At 38.9% G+C, this 25,588-nt stretch overlaps 1 protein-coding gene across 3 annotated transcripts in view; it reads right to left on the bottom strand.

The window, feature by feature from the left end:
• ITPR2 (inositol 1,4,5-trisphosphate receptor type 2) overlaps positions 1-25,588 on the bottom strand; it is a 521,140-nt gene that overhangs the window by 413,778 nt on the left and 81,774 nt on the right. For all 3 annotated transcript variants that reach the window (XM_057555894.1, XM_007194868.3, XM_007194867.3), the window contains exons 3-5: positions 5,026-5,141; positions 4,151-4,237; positions 2,025-2,183 (exon numbers count right to left, since the gene is read on the bottom strand). In XM_057555894.1, coding sequence (XP_057411877.1) covers positions 2,025-2,183; positions 4,151-4,237; positions 5,026-5,141 — 362 coding nt within the window. The remainder of the gene's footprint in view (positions 1-2,024; positions 2,184-4,150; positions 4,238-5,025; positions 5,142-25,588) is intronic.

The following is a 25,588-nucleotide window of genomic DNA, read 5'->3' as shown; positions in this document are numbered from 1 at the left end:
ATAGTAAAATAGAAACTTTAAAGTCCTTTAAACCTTGCAATTTCCTCCTCTAAGTTTAATATGTTTTTAAAGAAAATCAACAGTAATTAAACCACTTGTTACGAAATAACAGTGTTTCCAATTACCTTCAATAAAATACAGTAGGCTTGTATTTTAGAAAAATGCTACCTATTCCTAGCAAAGAAAATGACCATTACGATACAATTATTTACATGGCAAATATAGGGCTGTGGATATGCTTATGCTTTCACAGCAACCTTAATCACACATAAAAGCTACACAGTGGCTAGCAAAAACAGTGAGCTATTTCAGCAAAAAGCAGTGTGTAAGGTTGCTTTAGCCATGCTTTATAGAGCACATCTATCTATATAAGGAGGATCTCTATATCGCACTTAACAATTACATTGTCCGTTTTAACCAAGATGGAATGTTTGGGTGGTAGGTTGTTACCCACCTCACAATCCAATACAACTAATTATTTGAAATAGTTCATTACATTCAACTCTCTTTGAGCCTGTAAAGGCATTTGGGAGCAGGGAAAGGAATAGATAGAATGAAAAACTAGACAGAATGAATTAATAAAATCCACAGCTAATCTCAAGGCCCCAATTTATCCAATCATTTCATCACATTCCTTTAGAGCTTGAGTTCAGGTTTTATTTGTTTTGAAATTCACTGACCACCTGCCAACAGGGACCGTACTCAGTGGAAGCGAGGCGGGGGGCGGCGCTGGAGAAGGGAACGAGCATTACAAAACAGGGCATCCAAACACACAGGTTGTTCATAAACTGCATAACCAGTCCCTGAATAATTGAGAGTTGATTGTAATTAACTACCTACTGAAATTAAAATATATGTCATGCTCACGGCACACATCACTTGATGCCAAAAGGAAAAAAAAAAAAGAGAACTTATTTTTAAGAAATCCAACACAAGATTTAAAGTGCATTACATTTCTGCATGCCATGCTTCTCCCAAACCTTACCTAAGGAAGATATCATCAGATAACTTATTAACCAAATTAAACCATGAAGCTTGCATCCTGTGGAATTGAATTTGGACTTCAAAATTCACTGGAAAAAATAGATTCACTACAGCAGAAGACATTTCTAAGACAAGAAACAGCCAATACATTTTAAAATGTCATCACAGTATTGATTGAGAAAACTGTCAGAATAATTACACTTTTATATTGCTTTGAATTTTTATGTTCATTTTTTTAATCTCAACTATTTTTCTGGATCACCTCACCCAATATTTGTAAAATCATCTATTTATGAAAGTTATTCTGTATTTGGTGTCAACCAGAATTTATTAAGCATCTTCCATGTGCCAGGGACTGTCACCTGCTACTTCATTTATTACACACAAAAATATCTAACTATTGATCCTACTGAATCATTGCACATAATTTTATTTTCTCTGCTCTATAAAGTAGCAGGAAAATATTTTAGCAACTACTAAAATTCACATGCTACAACATGCTCGCGTTCCACAACGTATTTAAGTATTGTCGTCAATGAGCTACTCCCAATTGATAGCTCCTCATTCATTACACATCTATTAAGATGTACAGACTGCAAACAACTGGCTACAGAGGCAGTAAATGACATATTGTCATGATTTGCTGTGTTGCTCTATTAATTCAAAGGAATAGACTCCATCTTCTGCAACACAGCTCTTTTTCCTTACAGCCATGCTCCCTCCTGAATAGGCCGAGAAGCAAACTCTGCCTCTCTCTCCCTTAGAAGTCTCAGCCAATATTAACGTTACTTAAATTCTTTCACACAAATTCTGGCTGGAAGATGTTTTTAAATTAATCTGATCTTTGTCTTTTTATGATTTCTGAGCACAATTTGTACTATAAGTAAATGCTTTCCACCTATTAAAGAAATTAACATAAAAATAATATGTTGAAGATTGAAAACTATATTTGTTTTCTTTGCACTTTCTGGATTCTCTACTACTAAGAACTACTGTCTTTAAGAATGTGCTGCTTTTCTCTTAATCTTATAGTTACATACATTGTCACCCTCGCTTCTCAGCTTCCAGAAGGGATGAATATAAAACCAAGACCCTTCATTTCCTGCAGCATCCAAGGACACACGCATGGCATTCTTCTCCAGTAAAGCGGGTAATCTCTTGTTGACAGTCAGATACTTGTTGCTTTTTATATGCAGTAGCTGTAGAAGAAAGATATGGATTACCGCCTTTGTTCTTTGATCTCCTCTGCTAATTGCACGTATGTGTTTATACTTATATCATGTGCCCACATAACACGGCTCGGGACAGAGTTTAAACAAAGAAGCTCTTTCCAGACTCCACAGTCACCATCTTTCCAAGCCGACTTTCTTTGGGTTCCTCCTCACCTCCATCCCCAATTCTGTTTCATAATGAAGTGAGCACATAAGGAAAACAAACCAGGGGACACTTCTGAATGATTTTCATCTACTGATAAATAATAGGATAAACCCAAGCTTTCCAAAGGAGACCAGGAGGTCCCCCAAAACTACCTTCTTTCTCAATTCCTGCCTGGCCACAAAAACAGAACATATATTAAAGAATAACCGAGGACCTGTAATAATGCACCAACCCACTTAGAATTATTAAACACCCCTGCCTGCAGACAGCCCTCACCCCCTGGGTGAGGAGACAGCCTGCCCATCCTAAATAAACTCCGCCACTTCCATAAGAGGACGCAATCCCGCTCCTTCTCAGATGAGGGCAGAAGCACCACTGTTCGGGTTATTTGGATTCCATGGGCAAAACCTTTCCAAGACATTACTGAGTAAGAAAACTAAAACAAATAACCTTCCTATTATTACAATCATTTCAAAAAAGAATGGTCATTTTAATATCCACAGTATAAGAAGGAAGTTATCTCAGAAACCAGTGAAAACCCTCATGGGCCAACCCCACTCTTTTTGGAATCTACCCTGTTAGAGAACGTGGCTCAGCCCCTAACTCACCACGCAAACATTTGCACGTCAGGTTATTGACAAGAAACATAAGCTCTGCTCGCTGGCACTTAGTATGGATCAAAACTTGGTTAAGAGAAACTCTAGTTATGGAGGCCTGCCCAAGGGACATGCAGCCACAGGTATCACACATACGTCCAGGGAGCTGCAGACTCAGGGCTCTCCTCTTGTACCATCAGAGAACCGCTTCGCCAGTCCTGTGCTCTGGCACTTTGCCATTGGCCAGTAACAAAACATCAGGGGATGTTATTTTTTGAAACAGCTCTATGAAACACCTCTTTGTAGTATTTACAGTAAGGAAGTTGTTAAGGCCATTGTTTACTATATTAAACAGTGTCCTCTTTATGAGAGCTCATTGGAGAAACAGTTCTCTGGTCTTCTTCCTGGGAATGTTTGTGCTTCCAAACTTCTGACTTAGTTCTCTGTACGGACCTTCTATGTGAATGCTGTAATATTTTACACTGCCCTTATAGCTACTCAAGCGACAAAAAGGCTTCGAGCCAAAGTTTATCAGCCTTTACAACATGGATTTTATAAACATGCCTCACCCTTGACTTCATTTTATGCATGCAATCATTATTTTCCCTTTGATCCAGTTGCCTTATTTATTTCTATTAATATTTTATCTTATGTGGAATGCATTTTTGAAAATGCCTTACATTCTTTTCGGAACAAGGTGGGGCATATATTAACAGCTACCCAAGTAAAAAGCTAAAAGATCTAAGTGAAGCACAAGAAAGAAATGCTGCTGAGATAAATCAGTGTGTGTACTAACTGAAATGGAAGACCTAATAACTCAAGGACAGTTCTCATCTAAATGTACAATTTGAAAACTTTCCTCCCTACAAAACGAAAACATAAAGCTTCATTTGTTACAGGTTAGTCCCATTAATTCTAAAGGGCTCTTTTGTTACAGACTTTCCCCATTTTCTTCCTTTTGATTTAATAATTTGTGCATACATCTGGATAAGCTCACTTCTTTATGTGTATGCACCAGATTTATTCATACAGAATGGTGTGCAGAATATCAACAGAAAATATCACACTGTATAATTCCCACCAAAGAACAAACCACTGTATCCCCCAATTTTAATGCAGGTTGGCATTCCTACCAAATGCAAATTAACCATAAAATATTCACCCCTTTTAAGCAAAAGTAAACAGACACTTACTTGTATAACATTACTATATTTCACAGTTTCTCCCAACAGCTTCTTATTCTCTGATTCATTTTGTTTTTGTTCCAGTTCTGCAGCATGCTATAAATTGATTATCAAATATTTAGTGTGGAAGCATAGAAAACAGAGCACAATAACTGACAAAGAAATAAGGTTTATTTTAGGAACAAAGAATACAACCAAGACTAAAATAGGCGGGTTGCTTTACTCTTGGTGCTTTGGGAGAAGAGGGGCAATAATTAAATACATGATCATAATGTGTGATAAAAATCTCTCAGTTTCATGCTGCAATGTAGCCCAAAATATATTGAGATGCTTTTATGTTGGAAATTTCAGAAAAGTACTAGGCACTTCGGTCTTATAAAATTATTTTCAGAAGGAATACTGCTAGAGAAACCAAACATAGTAGGTAAATCTCAAAAGCCTCAAAATTCAGTTTCAATTCGAAAGTAACAGGAATTTTAATGACACAAAATAAGTTCTATTAAATTTACACAGAGCCCAAATCAGAAACAACAGACTTTCAATTTTTTTCCAATAGTCTTTCAAAAAAGTTAGGTACTATGTCAGGTAAACTATAACTAACTGGACTTGGTATTCCTGCAGAGATTCTGGATTGGTTTTCAGTGTGATGTGAATATCCGAGTTAGTCTGGCACACCCGAATAAACAGCAGAAATGCACTACCTACACTCCAGGAAGTCAGCAGTCACACTCTGTAACTTAAAAGTCCTTTCCACTTTTAACGTGTTGCCACATCTATTCTGAATCTCAGTGTATTTAGTGAAATCACGAAGCTACAGAATAGATCTTTTGTCATTGCTGTACTTGTTCTAGCCTAGACCAGACAGACGGAAGGCTGGCCCTTACCTGTAATTTCTTCAGCAAGGCTGCCTCTGTGTGGTTCCCTTGTTTAGCTTGCTTGGCTTTCCAGTATTGTTTCTGAGCAGAATATCGGTTCATAGGGCACACCTTAAAGAGGCAGTCTATGACAAACCAACAAACAAAAACACTGTAACTAAGGAGACCAGCATTTCTTAGATTTCCCTTATAGCCTAGCATTGGAATCTCGGAATCCCTGAGTATAAATAACATTTAAACATCATCTAGCCCATACTCCAGTCAACTGTTAAATTACCCCTATAACATCCTTTTTAAATAATCATTTAGCCTGTTAAAATACCACCTTCTTCACTAATTTATAGGAAATCATAGCTAGTGTGATTTATAAAGAAATCAAACCAATGTAATCATTATAAAGCACTTCTTAATTATAATAAGGTGCCTGGGCTTAGGAAGTCAATAGAATGAGCTTAGTGTCTTTCACTGCCTTATCTGACCTTGCACAATTAATTACTTATTCATGGTATGTATCTTTGACAGCCAAAGTGATGGAAGAAGTAGAAACAATCACAGTAATCAAGCAGTCGCATTTCAGTCATCTATTCCCCAAGTTTCCACATACCTGGGGTGAACATGGTGTGGACATCTGAGACGCAGTATGTTATAAGGGGAAAACAAAGCAAAACAAAAAAAACAAAAAACTAAACCAAGATTATAGTCCTAACTCTACTACTAAATATCAACTTAGGAAACCATAGTGGAATAATATAGTTAGTGATATCTCTAAGTCAAAAAACAAATTTTTTTTCTGTTTAATGAGAAAAATGAAAGGTTGACTAAACAAAGGCCTTCATACGCTAATGATTTTGTACATTTGTGGAATGGATAACACACAATCTAGAATAAAGGTCAATTCCGAATATTCTATAATAAAGGAGTATTGACATAGAAGATCTAAACATTATTTTCATTTTTCTCACAAAAAATTGTAAGAATTCTATGTAACAAATTTACCTTGTTTTGATTGATGTGTTAATATTTACAATCATTCTCATTTTTCAAGCATGTTTCACAAAAATAAAATTCAGTCAGCTCAAACATACATTTTAGCCACATTCTTGACTATATTATATATGCACTCATTCTATTATTCTCTTTAAAATTAATTATAAAATTAAATGAGACGATCTCTTTTCATATCTCACTTTTTTATGGTTCTAATGGCACACATGACCAAGAAATATGACCATAAATTTTTTAAGGAATTTTTCAAATTCAGAAGAAATAATGACTTTTTTCCTATAGCTTGTAATTATAAACACAAGTTCTACTGATTACCTCCCACCTACACATACAAAGCTATAGAAAACATTATTAACTTCTGGTCTAAAAGTTACTTATGTGGATGAGTAAAGATTTTATAACCAACAGAAAACAGACACCTTCTAACTGCTGAAAGTTGGTTGAGAGACTGGTAGAATTACAGTAGGTTACAGGAATCATCACTTAGCACAAGGGTGTGAAAACCAAATAACTAGACCTGAAAATTGTTTTTCTTGACAACATATTTAATTAGCCCTAGAAAATATTTCCTATATATTAGTATCTACAAAGAGAATACACAATTTTTTCAAGCTCACATATAGAGGTTGTTTACAGTTAGCTCCAAAAGAGTACTCCCAATTTAATACAGCAGGCTATTTTGACTGTCCTATATCAGGCAAGTGGCCAAACTCTACATTGTTTAGTGCAGCAAAAACACAAGTCCATATTCAAGTAGAACTGAACTCTATATAATCTGCGGTCTCTACTTCTAACTTCCTTTATCTATGAAAAGAGAAAAAAAAAATGTGTTCTTCTCCATTACTTCAAATTCCTAATTAAGTTCATTAGGAAATAGTCTTTTTTTTTTTTTTTTTTTTTTGGAGAGGGTTCAAATGCTCAGAGGGGAGGGACGTCCCAACCAGAGCCCATGGCCGGTACAAGGGCAGCGAAGGAGAATGCCCAGGGACCTGCCAACCGTGCCGGAAAACGACAGCCCCAGCCGCGAAATGAAATCGGTGAGGCTGGCCGAAATCAGCCTCTGCAGAGTGCCATGTTCTAGGTTAGAAGTATGCACTTTATCCCAGGGAAAATGCTCAACTCTTATACAGAGTTTTCAGCTCTTACAGCACGTGAAGGATGATGTGAACACGAGGCAAGAAACCCAGCACAAAAGCCAACTGCCAGCATGATGAGAGACAGGGAGGATCTGAATCTGGGCGTATGGGAGTTCTAGGGTAGCTGTAGATTTAAAAAGAAAGCAGCAGAACCAACAGGCTTGGTCTTATCTCTTAGTGTGGGGTGGGGAAGGGTGAGGGAGAGAGAGAGTGAGGATGGCCAAACAGGCTTCCATCCACTCCGTCTGAGACACTAAGGCTTAGATTTCCACAGCCCTTTCCATTTTCACGGCCTCAGTTGTATGGTCCTCCTCAGCAACATTCCCCAGGAGGCATCTCAATTTGTAAATAACCGATCTGTTTCTGCGGGCAACTAATATCACAGGACTATTTTGGTTGATGGGAGGGAACCTAGGGTATGCAGATGTCTGTAAAAATGCTTGTGGTGGTGGTGATTGTGACGGGTGTGTGTGTGTGTGTGTGCATGCGTGTGTGTGTGTGTGTGTAATTCTCTCTCTGCCTCCTTTGGAAAACTTTTTAAAAAATCTACTGGTCTTGGACTAGTCACATATTTTGTCTGATTCTAAATTTACTACATAATAAATGCATTAATAATACCTGCCACGCCTAATTCATAGGGCTGCTGAGATGCGTAAAAAAGAGAATCTGTGAAACTACTCTGTGAACTTGAAAGGCCTATAATAAATGTAAAATGTAAGGTATTATTATCAATATTGCTTCATTCATTCAGTGATAGCTTCACTGAGAGGTGACTAAACCCTTACAGAGCTCTCTCAGCAAAGAGCTTCAATAAGTAGAGTTTTTGGATTAAACCCAAACATAACCCAAAAGTGCCCAATTCATGACAAGGTGTTCGCCCCTTTGTTTTAAGATACCAAGATGTGTTTTTTTATATAGTTCTTGAATTCCCCGAAACAGCACAGCAGGGAGCACAGGGTGAAATCTCCATTACCTTGTAATATCTTTTAAAATATGCAGAAGCAATCACTAGCACCAGCGTGGATGCAGCCTTTGACAAAAAGCCTGTGTTTCTCTGGCATGCAGGAATCCAGAGCTATTCACCCTCCTCACCCTGCTTCTAGAACTAGCTCTCTAGAATCCCTTAGTCTGCTCATTCTCTAAAGTTAGAGATGTATATTCTGCTAGGAAAAAAGGTCTTGGGGGGGTTTGTAATTAGGAACCTGCTCAGTGTCATTTATTAACTAGGTAACAACAATCTTTTCAGCATTTCAAGACTCAAAGAATAATAAAAAAGGAAAGATTTGCTTCATAGAGCAAACACCAAAAGCACAAAGAGAAGGAAGTAATTTGAGTTAAATTTTTTAAAAGCTTAACCTTAAGAACTAAGGCCAGCAATTTCACAGAATCACATAAGTTTAGGAAATGTTAGAAATTTGACAAAATGGGCTATGTTCAGTCAAGCAATATGCGAAAAACAATGTCTCAGAATTAGAACTGTTTTTTTACAACCATGGAAGGAAATCAAGCCTCCCAGAAGTGTTCATGTTAAAAGATCTGCTGGTATCTTTAACCTGCGAATAAATGCTAGTGGAGGGAAGAAATATGAAAGCCATTCAAATGGTGTGGGGCACATAATCCCTGGTATATAACCCAGTAAATCAAAGAACTAACCTTCTCACGCGATTCCATGTATGTCTGGAAAGAACCCCGTCTAAACCTCCACTCACAATACCTCACTAAATAGTTCTGAAATGTTTTGCTTTGTATGTATACAAGTACTTCCTAAAATATTTGTATCTAAGGCAGCTTCTGCACCCCAGAAATTGTCTATAGGACTCCATTCTGGGCTATTATATACGACTGTTCAAGTTACGTAGCTGCTACCAATTTCCTTTGGTAATGGTGGAAAGAAAACTTTGTTTCATTTCTCCTCCCTCCAGATGTTGTAAGATTTTTTTTTTAATTTTTTGATGTGGACTATTTTTAAAGTCTTTATTTAATTTGTTACACTATTGCTTCTGTTTTTATGTTTTTGGTTTTTTGGACCCAAGGCATGTGGGATCTTAGCTCCCTGACCAGGGATCGAACCCGCACCCCTGCTTTGGAAGGCAAAGTCTTAACTACTGGACCGCTAGGGAATTCCCCAGATGTTGTAAGATTTAAATGAGGCAAGACATTAAACCATCAGCAAATGCCTGTCACAAAGCAGGCATTCAACAAATGGCTCTTTCATGGTAGCTTGTAAAACTACCTCATACTGATTACAGGGAACATGGTTGCCAAGGGCTTTATTATCTCCACATGGAGAAAGGTGAGGAGGGAGGAGCTTTTCTTTTTCTCTTTTTCATATAAACAGGATGGAGCAGAATTCCATGAAGACAACAGAGCCTTCCCAATGATGAAATGGAAAGTGGTAACAAAACTCTCCCTAAGGTCAGGGACAGGCAGACAAGGGGCCACTGGACACCAGCAATTAGAATTCAGAGCTGGTCAGGGGAGAGGTACACATTCATTAGCCAAAAATGTAACTGTAGCTCTCTTTTGGTTTTTCAGTTTCTCTAAGAAATGCATCCTGAAATACAGTGTGTGTATAGAACTCTTTATGTTTAGAGTGTGTTTTTAAAAGGAGTCTGTTTTGTTTATGCATGGAAATTTCAAACCAAACATCTACTCCTTTGATCATAGTCAAAAGCAAGTATAGAGAGGGTATCTAAGAGGGAAAGTGTCCTCTAGAATGTTACAAAGGTCGAAGAAAATTTATTGCAGTTGTTAGCAAACATTAAAATTTATCACAATATATGGCTGGACGACCATGGATTATTACAGGATAACTTCCTCTAGGCAAAAGTCAGCTATTTTACTACTCAAGAGGGAGAGAAACGGCCTTTTGTAATTACAGGCTTGTAGACTACGAAGATGTTAGAACTCGAAGGGGCCCGAGATAAAATCCAACCTTTCCCTTCTCTGAGGTAAAGAAGCAAAACCTCAGAGTGAGTTGCCTTAGTCATTCACGACAGACTCCCTAGATTAAAATAATTTATAAATATGAACAAGTTCAACCACACATAGGATGCTTGAAAGCCCTGACAAGTGACTGTCTGGCCCCCTGGTGGCAGGGATGTTAATACCATACTTTGTAAGGACCTACTGTATAGCACAGGGAACTCTACTCAATGCTCTGTACTGGCTTATATGGGAAAAGAATCTTAAAAAGAGTGGATATATGTGTATGTATAACTCCTTCACCTTGCTGTACACCTGAAGCTAACACAAGATTGTAAATCAACTGTACTCCAAAAAAAATTTTAAAGTACAAATAAAAAAAAATTTTTAAATAGCATACTTGGTTTGCTCATTACAGATTACTGCCGTGGAGCACTTTGTGAACTATGAAGAGTACTACATATTGATAATAAAGATCACTGGATCCTCACAACACCCTTGAGATTTAGCCAGGATTATTTTCTCCATATTCCAGAGAAGGAAACTGAGACTCTTCTTAAGTCCACATAGTTGGTAAGGAATTGAGCTGGAATTTGAACTGAGATCCTCTGATATATATCTTTATCTATCTACATCCATAGATACATAAATATCTGATACCTAGATAGATAGATAGATATAAAAGAGTTGTAATACTTCAAAAGAAACATCTATGTTTTCTCATGGGAAATATGCCACATGTGCATGCACAATTAATGGTAAGACATCAACAGGAATGTTATAAAATCTTAGTCTCAAAAACACTAATTATCTGATTCCTAGATTAATGGCTAAATACTCAAAAGCAAATGAAACTTTATATTTTGCTTCCTTTGGAGTGAGGCAGGAAAATAAAATCCAAATGCACCAATGCTAATTTTCATTCTTGTCAAGTTTTAAATTTTATCATTAAGCAAACCATTACATTAGACATAAGTAGAATTCGCTATCAGAACGTCATAATGTATAATTTTTCCATTAATTTTCCCATCCTCAAATTATCATATTAACAGTGATAATCCAAAAAAAGTGTAATAAGCAGACTGATTCCAAAATCAAAATACAAGTCTCCAAATCCCATTACACAAATACCAAGTCTGATAGAAAAGAAATGCAAGTAAATTTATACATACATAAATGTGTGTGTCTATACATATAGACACACACATACACAATATTTACATATATAATATATTTTATATATGTTTACTTGTATTTTCATTTATAAGTATATAATACACTGCTATAGTGTCTCCTACGTATCAGGGGTGGTCACATTCCCTCATTTAATTCTTCTAAAAACCCTCTGAGGTAACCATTAGCTTGATAAATGAAGAAAGAAAAACTCTAAACGTTTTCAAGAACTATCCGAAAGTCTCAGAACTAGTTTTAAGACTTAATCCAGATCAATCTCTGTCCAAAGCCCATCTTCGTAATTTCATAGAAGACACTCCGTATTTATGAAATTAAAACATAAAAAAATACATGTACTTCACATCCATTAGGACAGTTAATTTTTTTAAAAGGGCAGAAAATAACAAGAGTTGGCGTGAATGTGGAGAAACTGGAACACTTGTGCATTGTTGGTGGGGATATAAAATGATGCAGCCTCTATGAAAAACAGTATGGCAACTGCTCAAAAAATAAGGTTTTTTTTTTTTTTCATCCATACATTTTTCTCTTCTTAAAGCTATTTCTTTTATTTATTTATTTATTTATTTATTTATTTATTTATTTATGGCTGTGTTGGGTCTTCGTTTCTGTGCTAGGGCTTTCTCCAGTTGCGGCAAGTGGGGACCACTCCTCATCGCGGTGCGCGGGCCTCTCACCATCGCGGCCTCTCCCGTTGCAGAGCACAGGCTCCAGACACGCAGGCTCAGTAATTGTGGCCCACGGGCCCAGTCGCTCCGCGGCACGCGGGATCCTCCCAGACCAGGGCTCGAACCCGCGTGCCCTGCATTGGCAGGCAGACTCTCAACCACTGCGCCACCAGGGAAGCCCAAAAAATAAGGTTTGATCATAAGATTACCATATGATCCAGCAATTCCACTGCTGAGTATACAACAGAATTGAAAGTTGAGTCTCTTATGTTCATAGCAGCATTATTCACAATAGACAAAAAGTAGAAGCAATCCAAATGTCCATCAAGAGATGAATGGATAAACAAAACGTGGTATACATTTACAATGGAATATTATTCAGCCATAAAAAGAATAAAATTCTGATACATGCTAAAAAAGTGCATTTAGGTACATTCACTGAAATTAAAACACACAACATGACAGTCTAGCTTTCCCTGGTTTCACATTTCTAGAGATGCTGAATTTCTCCTATAAGGGCCCCAAAATGTATGAAAAAGAGACTATCTGAGTATCTGTAACTATGACTTAATAGAAGTAACAAAGCAGCAAGCTAGAAACAGTGGGCAGGGAATTTTATGGCCTCAAGGCCTCCACTTGGTAAGTCCTAATTTTCGAATAGCTGAACAACTAAATTCTTAAGACAGGTAAATTGACTTTATAGAGATAGGCTTTTTAAACCAGTTTTAGCATTGCAATAATAACTCCTGGCCTAAATTTTTTTTTAAGTCGAACACAGGATATTTTATGCCATGTTACAGTTATGTAATGGAGACTTACGTAATATTTAGATTGAAGAATTGCTCACTGTTCGTTGTCTAGCTACTAAATTAATTGTTATTCTCATCTGGAAGAACCAAAACAAAATCAGTTTGTTGTGCTAGGTCCTCTGTGAGCAGATATTTACCCATAAGAACAAAAAAAGATCATAAAGTCCTAATCATCATTATTATTGTAGATTTATGCCCAAGTGAGACTAGCTTTTTGTTGATTATTATAACCGTAAAGCATCTATCTCTACAAATAATTTAGCCGTCAATGGACAGTAACTTTAGAGAAGTGTTTTAAAAACTGTAATTGTGAAAACCAGGTTTCAAGTCAATTTATATTTGGTTCAATCAGCCATTTTTGAATGGAATGAAATGGAATAGAATTGAATGGAACAGGAAGGGAAGGGAAGAGAAATAGAGGACACTGCAATAGCAAGTAATCTTTTCAAGAAACTTGTTTCTGAGAGCCTACTGTAGAGCACAGGGAACTCTGCTCAATACTCTGTAATAACCTAATGGGAAAAGAATTTGAAAAAGAATAGATACATGTATATGTATAACTGAATCACTTCACTGTACACTGAAACTAACACAACATTGTTAATCAACTATGCGCCAATATAAAATAAAAAAATTTTTTAAACGCTGAAAAAAAAAGAAACTTGTTTCTGGGGTATGTGTGTGTGTGTGTGTGTGTACATGCTGGATTACAATGTGAAATGTACAGTATTCCATACTGAGAGTTGCAATAAAAAGTGTTTGAGGACTTCCCTGGTGGCACAGTGGTTAGGAATCCACCTGCTAATGCAGAGGACAGGGGTTCGAGCCCTGGTCCAGGAAGATCCCACATGCCACAGAGCAACTAAGCCCGTGCACCACAACTACTGAGCCTGCGCTCTAGAGCCCACGAGCCACAACTACTGAGCCCGCGTGCCACAACTACTGAAGCCTGCGCGCCTAGAGCCCATGCTCTGCAACAAGAGAAGCCCCCGCGATAAGAAGCCCCCTGCACCGCAACGAAGAGTAGCCCTCACTCACCGCTACTAGAGAAAGCCCGCGTGCAGCAATGAAGACCCAACGCAGCCATAAATAAATAAATAAATAAATAATTTTTTTTTTTTAAAGTGTTTGAAAGTCACTATTCTAGAGGACTATACATGTATACAGGTTAGGGTTAAGGGAACCAAAATATTTTTCAAAAACAAATAAATATAAAGAGAAGAGAAGAGGAGAGGAGGAGGGGGGAGGGGGAGGGAGAAGAGGGAGCAAGGAAGGGAAGGAAGGAAGAAAGGAATGGAAGGAGGGAGAGAGGAAGGAAGGAATCCTGTGGCCAAGAGGAGAGAAAACTGAGACAACCAAGGGAACTTTTTTTTGCTCTATAATTATTTTTGAAGTCCAGCTTTTACTTTGAAATAAAAACCGTCCTTTTATTAATTGCCCCATCAAATTTTTATATAGCCAATTACAGTGAAACAGGAAGATGCCCTTTTAAATATATCTTCCTCCTTTTCACCCCCACTCTAGTTGACCTCTACCTTTACTACAGTACCTATCCATCAAATGGTATCTTTCATTAGTTAATATGTTTGCATGTAACTCTACGTTCACAGCCTATTACCTGGTACATGGAAGATGCTCAGGATCTGCAGAGGAAACACCTGCCAAGTTGCCTGAGAAACAATCATTAGATTTCTGTTCTTTCTGCTCCGAAAGGTTTTAGTCTTTTTTGTATCCTGTTAAAATGCAAATATCTGAGAAGGGAACACACTAAGATCCTGGTTCTCAGTTTAAAACTGGAGATGGGTTGGTGCTGCAGATCTGGGGAAGGCACCTTTTACATCACCAGCGCCTGGGAAGGACGTGCAGGAAAGGTGTGCGTCAAATTTTCCGATGGCGCAGACTGGGGAGGAATAACTAATTTGACAGACAAAAATCTAGATTTTAAACAATCTCTACAGGACAAACATCAACACAATTAAACTTCAAACAAACATACATTCAGAAATGTTGAATTCAGAAAAATCCAACTGCTTAAGTATGTGATAGACTTGAATTCAACTTCACATAATTATAGTGACCATACAGCCCTGTGTGCCCAGGACAATTCTGGTTTATGCCTGTTACCTGAGCCTAATTATTAATTGTGTCCTTTTTCACTCTCAAAAGTGTCCTGGTTTAGATGATAAAGTATGTGCTCACCCCAAATATAATAAATGAATACCGTAATGTGGCAGCTGGAAAACTGATGGAGCCATTTTAGACCTACTCATGGAAGAATGGAGCTCCAACCAAGAAGCAGGGACACATCCAGAATATTAGGCTCAATTATAGACACCTTGGGACTTCCCTGGCAGTCCAGATGTTAAGACTCTGTGCTTCCAATGCAGGGGGAGCAGGTTTGATCCCTGGTTGGGGAACTAAGATCCCACATGCCATGTGGCCAAAAAAAAAAAAAAAATTATAGATGTCTAGAATGTTGGGCTCAATTATAGCTGCCGCATTTTAAGTGGCATCCTGACAAAATAGCCTGTATCCAAAGTTGGGCAAATGGGAAAGCAGGCATAATATAGAAATCACGTTGTTTGAAGAACAATGGTTGGAACTGGAAAACACTGCCCAACAGAGGAAAGAAACAGTAGGCGTAATCTTACTTTATAAAGCTGAAGGTCTACATGTAAAAAGGGGAAGACATTTCTTTCTATACTAATTCACTATCAATTAGTTCAATGTAAGGAAAATCTTGCCAGCAATTGGAAATGCCCAAAAAATACAAATTAATCACAGACAGGTGAACTTTTACAATAGTGTTCAGGCAGAGGCAGATGAGAAATGCTGTAGAAGGGATCTTGCATTGGGAAGACGGCCCCTTCCAAATATTACTTACTACTTTCTGTTTTATGACGGGAATTGTGGCAGAGATGATTGGCATGAAAGGGTAGAGTTCATGTCTAGTATTTACTGATAGAAAGCTCAGACGGCTCACCTGCCCCAGCTGAGTTTATCACATTGTGGATTGGTCTGGCATCTCACTATTACAGAGACCAGAAAATTGCAGCCTTGGATCTTATAAGTCTTCCACTATTAAATATCTGTCAGTACTAGGTTAAAATACTCAAAGTTAAAGCACTACATAAATATCCATTATTATTACTTCCAACTTTACATTCCAGATGAGCAAATACAGTTGTGTTTATTATATCTCAGAGTTTCCGAAGCATGATGCTTGTTGTGATATTTTGTCACTTAAGTTTTTTAATTTCATAAGATACTCCCAGATGAAAAGAAGATGAACAGAAAACTAAAGTTTAAAGAATGATAACCAAGAAATACCCTCTCCCCACAAAACACACACACACACACACACACACACACACACTCTAATAGCAGCTAATACTGAATGATCAAGCACTATGTACCAAGCACTATGATAAGAGCTCCACGTGGATTCTTTAATCTTCACAGAAAAATAAGAGACAGGTCCTACTATCATTCCCATTTTACAGATGGTGAAACTGGAGGCTGAAGGTTAGGTTCTGCCCAGGGTCACAGAGTTAAACAAGCGGCAGAGCTGGGATTCAAACACACACCACTAACTTGAAAGTCTGTGCTTTTATACACTGAAGGTGGTAAGGACACACATAACCCAGCTATGTTGCACGTTTGGAAGTAAGGGCAGTAGATATTGAAGAACTGGGAAGCGGCAGAAAGTAGGCTGGACATGAGCCTGCTTTTCAGAAGAAGGAAACTGAAAGACGGGGTGACAGAGCAGCTGCTGCAGAAGACAGGGCAGGGGAAATCAAAGCATCAGGAGGCATTTTCTTCTCCCTGTATTTTTTTGTCTTCTCCTTTCATTTTTCCTTTTCCCTCCACAACTGTCAATTTTTCTGTTGTCCTCTTCCTTCACTTCCTAGGTTCTCTCTCATTCCATCTCTCTTTTCAGTTTTGTCTAGTTCTTTCTTTTTTCCTAATCATTTTCTTCCTTTCACTCTCATTTTACTCTTTCCCCAATATTTCCTTTATCTCTTCTCTGAACTTTCTCTTTACTTTTCTCTTTCTTTCTCTTCCTTACATGATTACCAAGTTGTGCTTAAGAGGTATTATTATTTTCCTTGGATAAGATTATATCTTTTGTATTTCAAATAAAATATAGATGAATTGGACATTTTCTTATCAAAACTCAACTTAAAATTAACTTGCAAAAGCAAAACATATATCTAACAAGGACTTGGATCCAGAATATAGAAAGTACTTTTACAGTGCAATAAAAGAACACATACAACCCAAAAGATATGAACAGACACTTCACCAAAAAAAGATACATGGAAGGCCAGTAAGCACAGGAAAAGATGCCCAACGTCACTGGTTATTAAGGAAATGCAAATTAAAACCACAGTTACATACCACTACACACCCCCTAGAAAGGCTAAAATAAAAAAGAATGACAATATCACGGTGGTGAGGATGTGGAACAACCGGAAGCCTCGTACGTGGTACATACATACATATACACATACCCTCATTCATGGTATGAAGCAAATGGTTCAGCTACTTGAGAAAACATTTTGGTAATTTCTTGAAAAGTTAAACATATACTGAATATATGATTCAGCAATCCCCATTCCTCGGTATTTACTCAAGAGAATTAAAACACACATCCACACAAAGCCTCGTACACAAATGTGCATATCAACATTATTCATAATAGCCACAGAAAAAGGGAAACAACCCAACTCCAAATGTGGTAGTATATCTATACAACGGAATACTACTGAGCCAAAAAAGAGGACTGAACTACTGATACACACAAGAGCATGAATAAATCTCAAAAACATATACTAAGGGAAAGAAGCCAGACACAAAAAACTATACACCATGTGATGCCACTTATATAAAATTTTAGAAAAGTCAAACCTAGAGCATCCACAAGAAAGTCAGTGGTTCACCTGGCACTGGGCTGGGGACAAGGATTGACTGCAAAGGGGCAAAAAGAATTTTTTTTAGGGGGGAGGGCGGGGCAGTGATAGACGTATGATTATAGTGTTGGCTGCACAACTGTTACCAAAACTTATTGAACTGAGCACTTAAAATGGGTGAATGTGATTGTATGTAAGTTATTGTGCAACAAAACATCAGTAGATTTGTAGACAGCCCTCAACTGCTTACTTTTCTATGCATCAGTGGTGTCCCATAAATATTCTTAAGATCAAAGATAAACTTTGGACTTCCCTGGTGGCGCAGTGGTTAAGTATCCACCTGCCAATGCAGGGGACATGGGTTCCATCCCTGGTCCGGGAAGATCCCACATGCCGCGGAGCAACTAAGCCTGCGAGCCACAACTACTGAGCCCGCGTACCACAACTACTGAAGCCCGCACGCTCTAGGGTCCGTGAGCCACAACTACTGAACCCATGTGCCGCAACTACTGAAACCCGTGCACCTAGAGCCCATGCTCCACAACAAGGGAAGCCGCCACCATGAGAAGCCCATGCACCGCAACCAAAAGTAGCCCCTGCTCACCACAACTAGAGAAAGCCCGCACGTAGCAATGAAGACCCAATGCAGCCAAAAAAACAAATTAACTAATTAATTAAACAATTTTTTTTAAAAGAGATAAACTTTGAGGACATAATAAGGATTTGTTTTTGTTGTTTGGGTTGTGGTTTGCTTGGTCTGGGAGGAAGAGTTAGACGGGGTGACTTGTCGGTTACATAACAGGCTCTAGCTGCCTTCTCTGCACCTGGAGGCTCTCACACATATTTGGTGATTGACTGATAAGGCACACCCAGGGGTGCACCTGGGAGATCTGGTTAAACCTAGTGAGACACATTTTCCTAAACATGCCACACAATAAAATTGAAGCTTATTCCAAACTTTTAATTTTAATTTGGAGGAAAGAACAGCCTGGAATACCTTGTCCCACCTGAAAGTGAGCGACACAGACTGAGTCACATCAAAAGGACTTGAAGAGGGATGAGGCTTGTTGTGAAGTTCTCAAATACTAGCAGAACTGAAAGAATGAGGACTTCACAACAAGCCTCATCCTTGAACAAGAACGAGGCCACCTGTGCATAAGGATTAATGACTAAATTGTATTAAAGCACATCAAATATGTTAAAGTCCATAGTTATAAGAAAAATACTTATTAGTACTCTTTGGAGGTCAGGGTACCAACTCATTGCTCTAAATACGAGGAAGTAAAGGAGACTAAGCATTAAAAAAGAAAGACGAGAAAAGAGGAAAGTAAAACAGCACATATGCAGCGTATACACAGAAGCATGTCTGTGCTACCCTGCAAAGTGGAAGAAGCAAGCTGCACCACACTGCATAATGTGATCTCAGGGTTGTAAAAACAAACAAATCTACACCATGCTTGATAAAAACTCCAGGAAGATAAATTATTAACCTTGAGGAATGGAAATGGGCATTGCAGAGGAAGGAAAATGATTTTCATTTTTGCTCTTTATTACTTTTATAAAAATTTTAAGCCAATAATTTTTTTAAACAAAAAATTTTCATTTTTCCAAGAAAAAGATCTAACTTATTACGGACTACTTAATTGGCCACTTCATTTAGTCCACACACGTTCTTTTCCATGGAACTCTGTGATTGAGTGGCACCCAATTATTCATCCATGAAGAAAATGTGAGACAGGAAAGTCTGCCAGGCTGAGGAGGGGAAGGCTCCTGGTGAGGGAGGAAGCTGGAGGCGTGCACACCCCACTCGGAGGCCAGCTGCACCTGCGGCCAGGGCAGCGCCTTCTCAGCCTGGGAGGGTCCAGTTCAACTGCAATGTATCCTTTTTAATCTCCAGTTAAGGAGCGGAACAGGAGTGGTGAAGGATAAAATTAGAAAAGTTCTCAAATGCTAGCAGAACTTGAAAGAATGAGGACTTCACAACAATAACAATGACTTTGTAAGTGCTAGTAATTCTTACCCCTTTTGCCAACGAGATCAGGATCTCTGTATTAGCCAGTTTTATATCTGTGACTATATGGTCCTTCCTATGTGTACATCAGTTGACAGTGACAGCTTGGAATAGAAGATCTTAAAGAGTAAGGGGAAGGCTGAAGAGGACTGATATTTTTAAGGCATTACAAAATTGAGAAGATTCTTTTTTCAATACTTTATTTTATTTCATTTCATTTCATTTTTTTGGCCATGCCATGAGGCATGTGGGATCTTAGTTCCCCAGCCAACGATTGAACCTGTGCCCCCGGCAGTGGAAGGGTGAAGTCTTAACCACTGGACCGCCAGGGAATTCCCCAAAATTGAGAAGATCCTTAACCTAGGAACCAAGAACACACAGTTGGATGGGATTCACAGAGGTCCACAAATCCCACAAAGGTGTAAGATAAATTGTGCGTGTGTGCGTGTGTACATTTTCTTTGGGAGGGCCTATAGCTCTTATCAGATTCTAAGAGGGATCTAGGCCCCTCAAAACCTGTAGTGACCACTACTGTAAGGTAATGCACCATTATAAATCATCTTCGGCTCTCAAACTGGTGGTAACTGTACAAACATAATGAGCCATAGGCAGGCATGAGCTAAGCTCTGCTTTGTTAATCAACAGGAGGAAAAGTATATAAGGAAGGAGAGGATTGCTACAAGATGCTTTTCAGAGAGACTAGACAGAAGAAAAGTCAGTCCTAAATGTGTGCCCAGGAAGGGAAGGACTCCTGCAGCAGGTCGGCAAGAAGCCAAGGGCATGCCCAGCACCAACGTGAATAAGCACGCTGGAACGATGCAGAAAGACAGATAAAGAAGGATGGCCTAGCAACATCACTTCTGTGTATTTACCCAGGAGAAATGAGTGCTTTTTCCACCAAAAGACATATAAAGAATGTTCACAACAGTATTATTCACCATAGCCTCAAACTGGAAACAACCCAACTGTCCATCAATTGGAGATAGATAAATTGTGGCATGTTCATAGAATAGAATCCTAAAAAGTAATGAAAAAGAATGAACTGTTGCAACATGCAACAACACAAATGAATTAATTACACAGACATAATGTTGATCAGAAGAAACCAGCCACATGAGGATGTGCTTTTCACTCCAAGGTCTATACTCAAGAGAATTGAAAACGTGTGTCCCACACAAAAAACTGTACATGAATGTTCACGGCAACATTATTCATAACAGCCTAAAATTGGAAGCAACCCAAATTTCCATCAACTGAGGACAGATAAACAAAATATGGTATATTCCCGCAATGGGATATTATTCAGGAGTAAAAAGGAACGATTTGCTGATTCATGATACAACATGTATAAACCCTGAAATATTATACTAAGTGAAAGAAGCCAGTAACAAAAGGCCACATGTTATATGTTTCCATTTATATGAAATGTCCAGAATACACAAGTCCATAGGGACAGGAAGTAGATTCGTGGTTGCCAGGGGTAGAAGTGGGGGAGATGGGGGATTGACTACTAATGGCTACGTCTTTTGGGGATGATGAAAAGTTCTGGAATTAGAGAGTGGTGATAGTCGCACAAATTTGTAAATACACTAAATAACACTGAATTGTGCACTTTAAAATGTGAATTTTTAGGGTATATACATTATATCTCAATTTGAAAACTTAATTAAAAAATAGTGTGTATGACATGGTTCCATTTACATAAAGCTCAAAAACAGACAAAACTACTCTATGGTGATGAGGGTAAAAATAGTGGTTACCTTAAACAGACGAACTGATAAGGAGCAGGAAAGGGGATGAGGAAACCTATCCAGGCTGAAGTAGTTTATATAACACTCTTTGATCTAGATGGTAGTTACATGAATAAACAAATATATATGTAGAAATTTATCAAACTTAAACTTGATACACTTAGGCTTACACTGAACATTTATGTGTTTTACTGAATGTAAGTTAAGTATTTCAGCAGAGAACTTTTTGCAGAAAAACAATCTTTTTGCAATCCATAACACTGTGGCTTGTAAATCCCACAGAATAGTATCCAGCACATAGTATGTGCTCAGGGAAGTAATTTCACCTTTTCAGTTGCCTTGATTAAAAACCCTAGAGCCAAAGGGCCAGTGGAGCTTCAAGATGGCGGAAGAGTAAGACGTAGAGATCACCTTCCTCCCCACAAATACATCAGAAATACATCTACATGTGGACCTGCTCCTACAGAACACCTACTGAATGCTGGCAGAAGACCTCAGACCTCCCAAAAGTCAAGAAAGTCCCCACGTACCTGGGTAGGGCAAAAGAACAAAGAAAAAACAGAGACAAAAGAATAGGGACGGGACCTGCACCAGTGGGAGGGAGCTGTGCAGGAGGAAAGGTTTCCACACACTAGGAAGCCCCTTAGCGGGCGGAGACTGCGGGTGGCAGAGGGGGGAAGCTTCGGAGCCACGGAGGAGAGCGCAGCCACAGGGGTGCGGAGGGCAAAGCGGAGAGATTCCCGCACGGAGGCTCGGCGCCGAGCAGCACTCACCAGCCCGAGAGGCTTGTCTGCTCACCCGCCGGGGCGGGCGGGGCTGGGAGCTGAGGCTCGGGCTTTGGTCGAATCCCAGGGAGAGGACTGGGGTTGGCAGCATGAACACAGCCTGAAGGGGTTAGTGCACCACAGCTAGCCGGGAGGGAGTCCGGGAAAAAGTCTGGACCTGCCGAACAGGCAAGAGACTTTTTCTTGCCTCTTTGTTTCCTGGTGCGCGAGGAGAGGGGATTAAGAGCGCCACTTAAAAGAGCTCCAGAGACGGGTGCGAGCCACGGCGATCAGCGCGGACCCCAGAGACGGGCATGAAATGCTAAGGCTGCTGCTGCCGCCACCAAGAAGCCTGTGTACAAACACAGGTCACTCTCCACACCTCCCCTCCTGGGAACCTGTGCAGCCCGCCACTGCCAGGGTCCCACAATCCAGGGACAACTTTCCCGGGAGAAGGCACGGCGCACCTCAGGCTGGTGCAACGCCACTCCGGCCTCTGCCGCCGCAGGCTCACCCCACATCCGTACCCCTCCCTCCCCCCGGCCTGAGTGAGCCAGAGCCCCCGAAGCAGCTGCTCCTTTAACCCCGTCCTGTCTGAGCGAACAAAGAAGAGAAAGGGAAATTTCTCGCAGCAGCCTCAGGAGCAGCGGATTAAAGCTCCACAATCAACTTGATGTACCTGCATCTGTGGAATACCTGAATAGACAACGAATCATCCCAAATTGAGGAGGTGGACTCTGGGAGCAATGATAAATATATTTTTTTCTTTTTCTCTTTTTGGAGTGTGTATGTGTATGCTTCTGTGTGTGATTTTGTCTGTATAGCTTTGCTTTTAGCATGTGTCCTAGGGTTCTGTCTGTCTGTTTTTTGGTTTTTTTTTTTTTTAGTATTGTTTTTAGCAGTTGTTATCATTGCTGGATTTGTTTTTTGGTTTGGTTGCTCTCTTCTTTCTTTCTTTCTTTCTTTTTTATTTCTTTATTTTTTTATTACTTAAAAAACTTTTTTTAATAATTATTTTTTATCTTTTATTTTAATAACTTTATTTTATTTTACTTTACTTTATTTTATTTTATTTTATCTTCCTCTTTCTCTCCTTTTTTTTCCTCCCTTTTACTCTAACTGGTGTGGATGACAGGCTCTTGGTGCTCCAGCCAGGCATCAGGGCTGTGCCTCTGAGGTGGGAGAGCCAACTTCAGGACACTGGTCCACAGGAGACCTCCCAGCTCCACGTAATATCAAATGGTGAAAATCTCTGAGAGATCTCCATCTCAACGCCAAGACCCAGCTCCACTCAAGGACCAGCAAGCTACAGTGCTGGACACCCTATGCCAAACAACTAGCAAGACAGGAACACAGCCCCATCCATTAGCAGAGAGGCTGCCTAAAATCATAATAAGGCCACAGACACCCCAAAACACACCACCAGACGTGGACCTGCACACCAGAAAGACAAGATCCAGCCTCATCCACCAGAACACAGGCACTAGTCCCCTCCACCAGGAAGCCTACACAACCCACTGAACCAAACTTAGCCACTGGGGAGAGGCACCAAAAACAAGGGGAACTACAAACCTGCAGCCTATGAAAAGGAGACCCCACAAACAGTAAGTTAAGCAAAATGAAAGACAGAGAAACACTCAGCAGATGAAGGAGCAAGGCAAAACCCACCATACCAAACAAATGAACAGGAAATAGGCAGTCCACCTGAAAAAGAATTCAGAATAATGATAGTAAAGATGATCCAAAATCTTGGAAATAGAATGGAGAAAATACAAGAAACATTTAACAAGGACCTAGAAGAACTAAAGAGCAAACAAAAAGTGATGAACAACACAGTAAATGAAATAAAAAATTCTCTAGAAGGGATCAATACAAGAATAACTGAGGCAGAAGAATGGATAAGTGACCTGGAAGATAAAATAGTGGAAATAACTACTGCAGAGCAGAATAAAGACAAAAGAATGAAAAGAATTGAGGACAGTCTCAGAGATCTCTGGGACAACATTAAACGCACCAACATTTGAATTATAGGGGTCCCAGAAGAAGAAGAGAAAGAGAAAGGGACTGAGAAAATATTTGAAGACATTATAGTTGAAAACTTCCCTAATGTGGGAAAGGAAATAGTTAACCAAGTCCAGGAAGTGCAGAGAGTCCCATACAGGATAAATCCAAGGAGAAACACACCAAGATGCATATTAATCAAACTATCAAAAATTAAATATAAAGAACAAATATTAAAAGCAGCAAGGGAAAAACAACAAATAACATACAAGAGAATCCCCATAAGGTTAAGAGCTGATCTTTCAGCAGGAACTCTGCAAGCCAGAAGGGAGTAGTAGGACATATTTAAAGTGATGAAGGAGAAAAACCTACAACCAAGATTACTCTACCCAGAAAGGATCTCATTCAGATTTGACAGAGAAAACCTTTACAGACAAGCAAAAGCTAAGAGAATTCAGCATCACCAAACCAGCTTTACAACAAATGCTAAAGGAACTTCTCTGGGCAGGAAACACAAGAGAAGGAAAAGACCTACAATAAAAAACTCCAAAACAATTAAGAAAATGGTCATAGGAACATACAGATCAATAACTACCTTAAACGTAAATGGATTAAATGCTCCAACCAAAAGACATAGACTGGCTGAATGGATACAAAAACAAGACCCATATATACACTGTCTACAAGAGACCCACCTCACACCTAGGGACACATACAGACTGAAAGTGAGGGGATGGAAAAAGATATTCCAAGCAAATGGAAATCAAAAGAAAGCTGGAGTAGCAATTCTCATATCAGACAAAATAGACTTTAAAACAAAGACTATTACAAGAGACAAAGAAGGACACTACATAATGAACAAGGGATCAATCCAAGAAGAAGAAGATATAACAATTGTAAACATTTATGCACCCAACATAGGAGCACCTCAATAAGTGAGGCAAAAACTAACAGTCATAAAAGGGGAAATCGACAGTAACAATCATAGTAGAGGACTTTTAACACCCCACTTTCACCAATGGACAGATCATACAAAATGAAAATAAATAAGGAAACACAAGCTCTAAACGATACATTAAACAAGATGGACTTAAGTGATATTTATAGGGCATTCCATCCAAAAACAACAGAATACACATTGTTCTCAAGTGCTCATGGAACATTCTCCAGTATAGATCATATCTTGGGTCACAAATCAAGCCTTGGTAAATTTAAGAAAATTGAAATCATATCAAGTATCTTTTCCAACAACAACGCTATGAGACTAGATATCAACTACAGGGAAAAAATCAGTAAAATACAAACACATGGAGGCTAAACAATACACGACTTAATAACCAAGAGATCACTGAAGAAATCATAACCAAGAGATCACTGAAGAAATCAAAGAGGAAATCA

This window comes from Balaenoptera acutorostrata, chromosome 11 (genome assembly GCF_949987535.1).
Source record: "Balaenoptera acutorostrata chromosome 11, mBalAcu1.1, whole genome shotgun sequence".
Lineage (NCBI taxonomy): Eukaryota > Metazoa > Chordata > Mammalia > Artiodactyla > Balaenopteridae > Balaenoptera > Balaenoptera acutorostrata.
The sequence above is the reverse complement of the archived record's forward strand: the minus strand, read 5'-3'. Positions and strand labels throughout refer to the sequence as shown.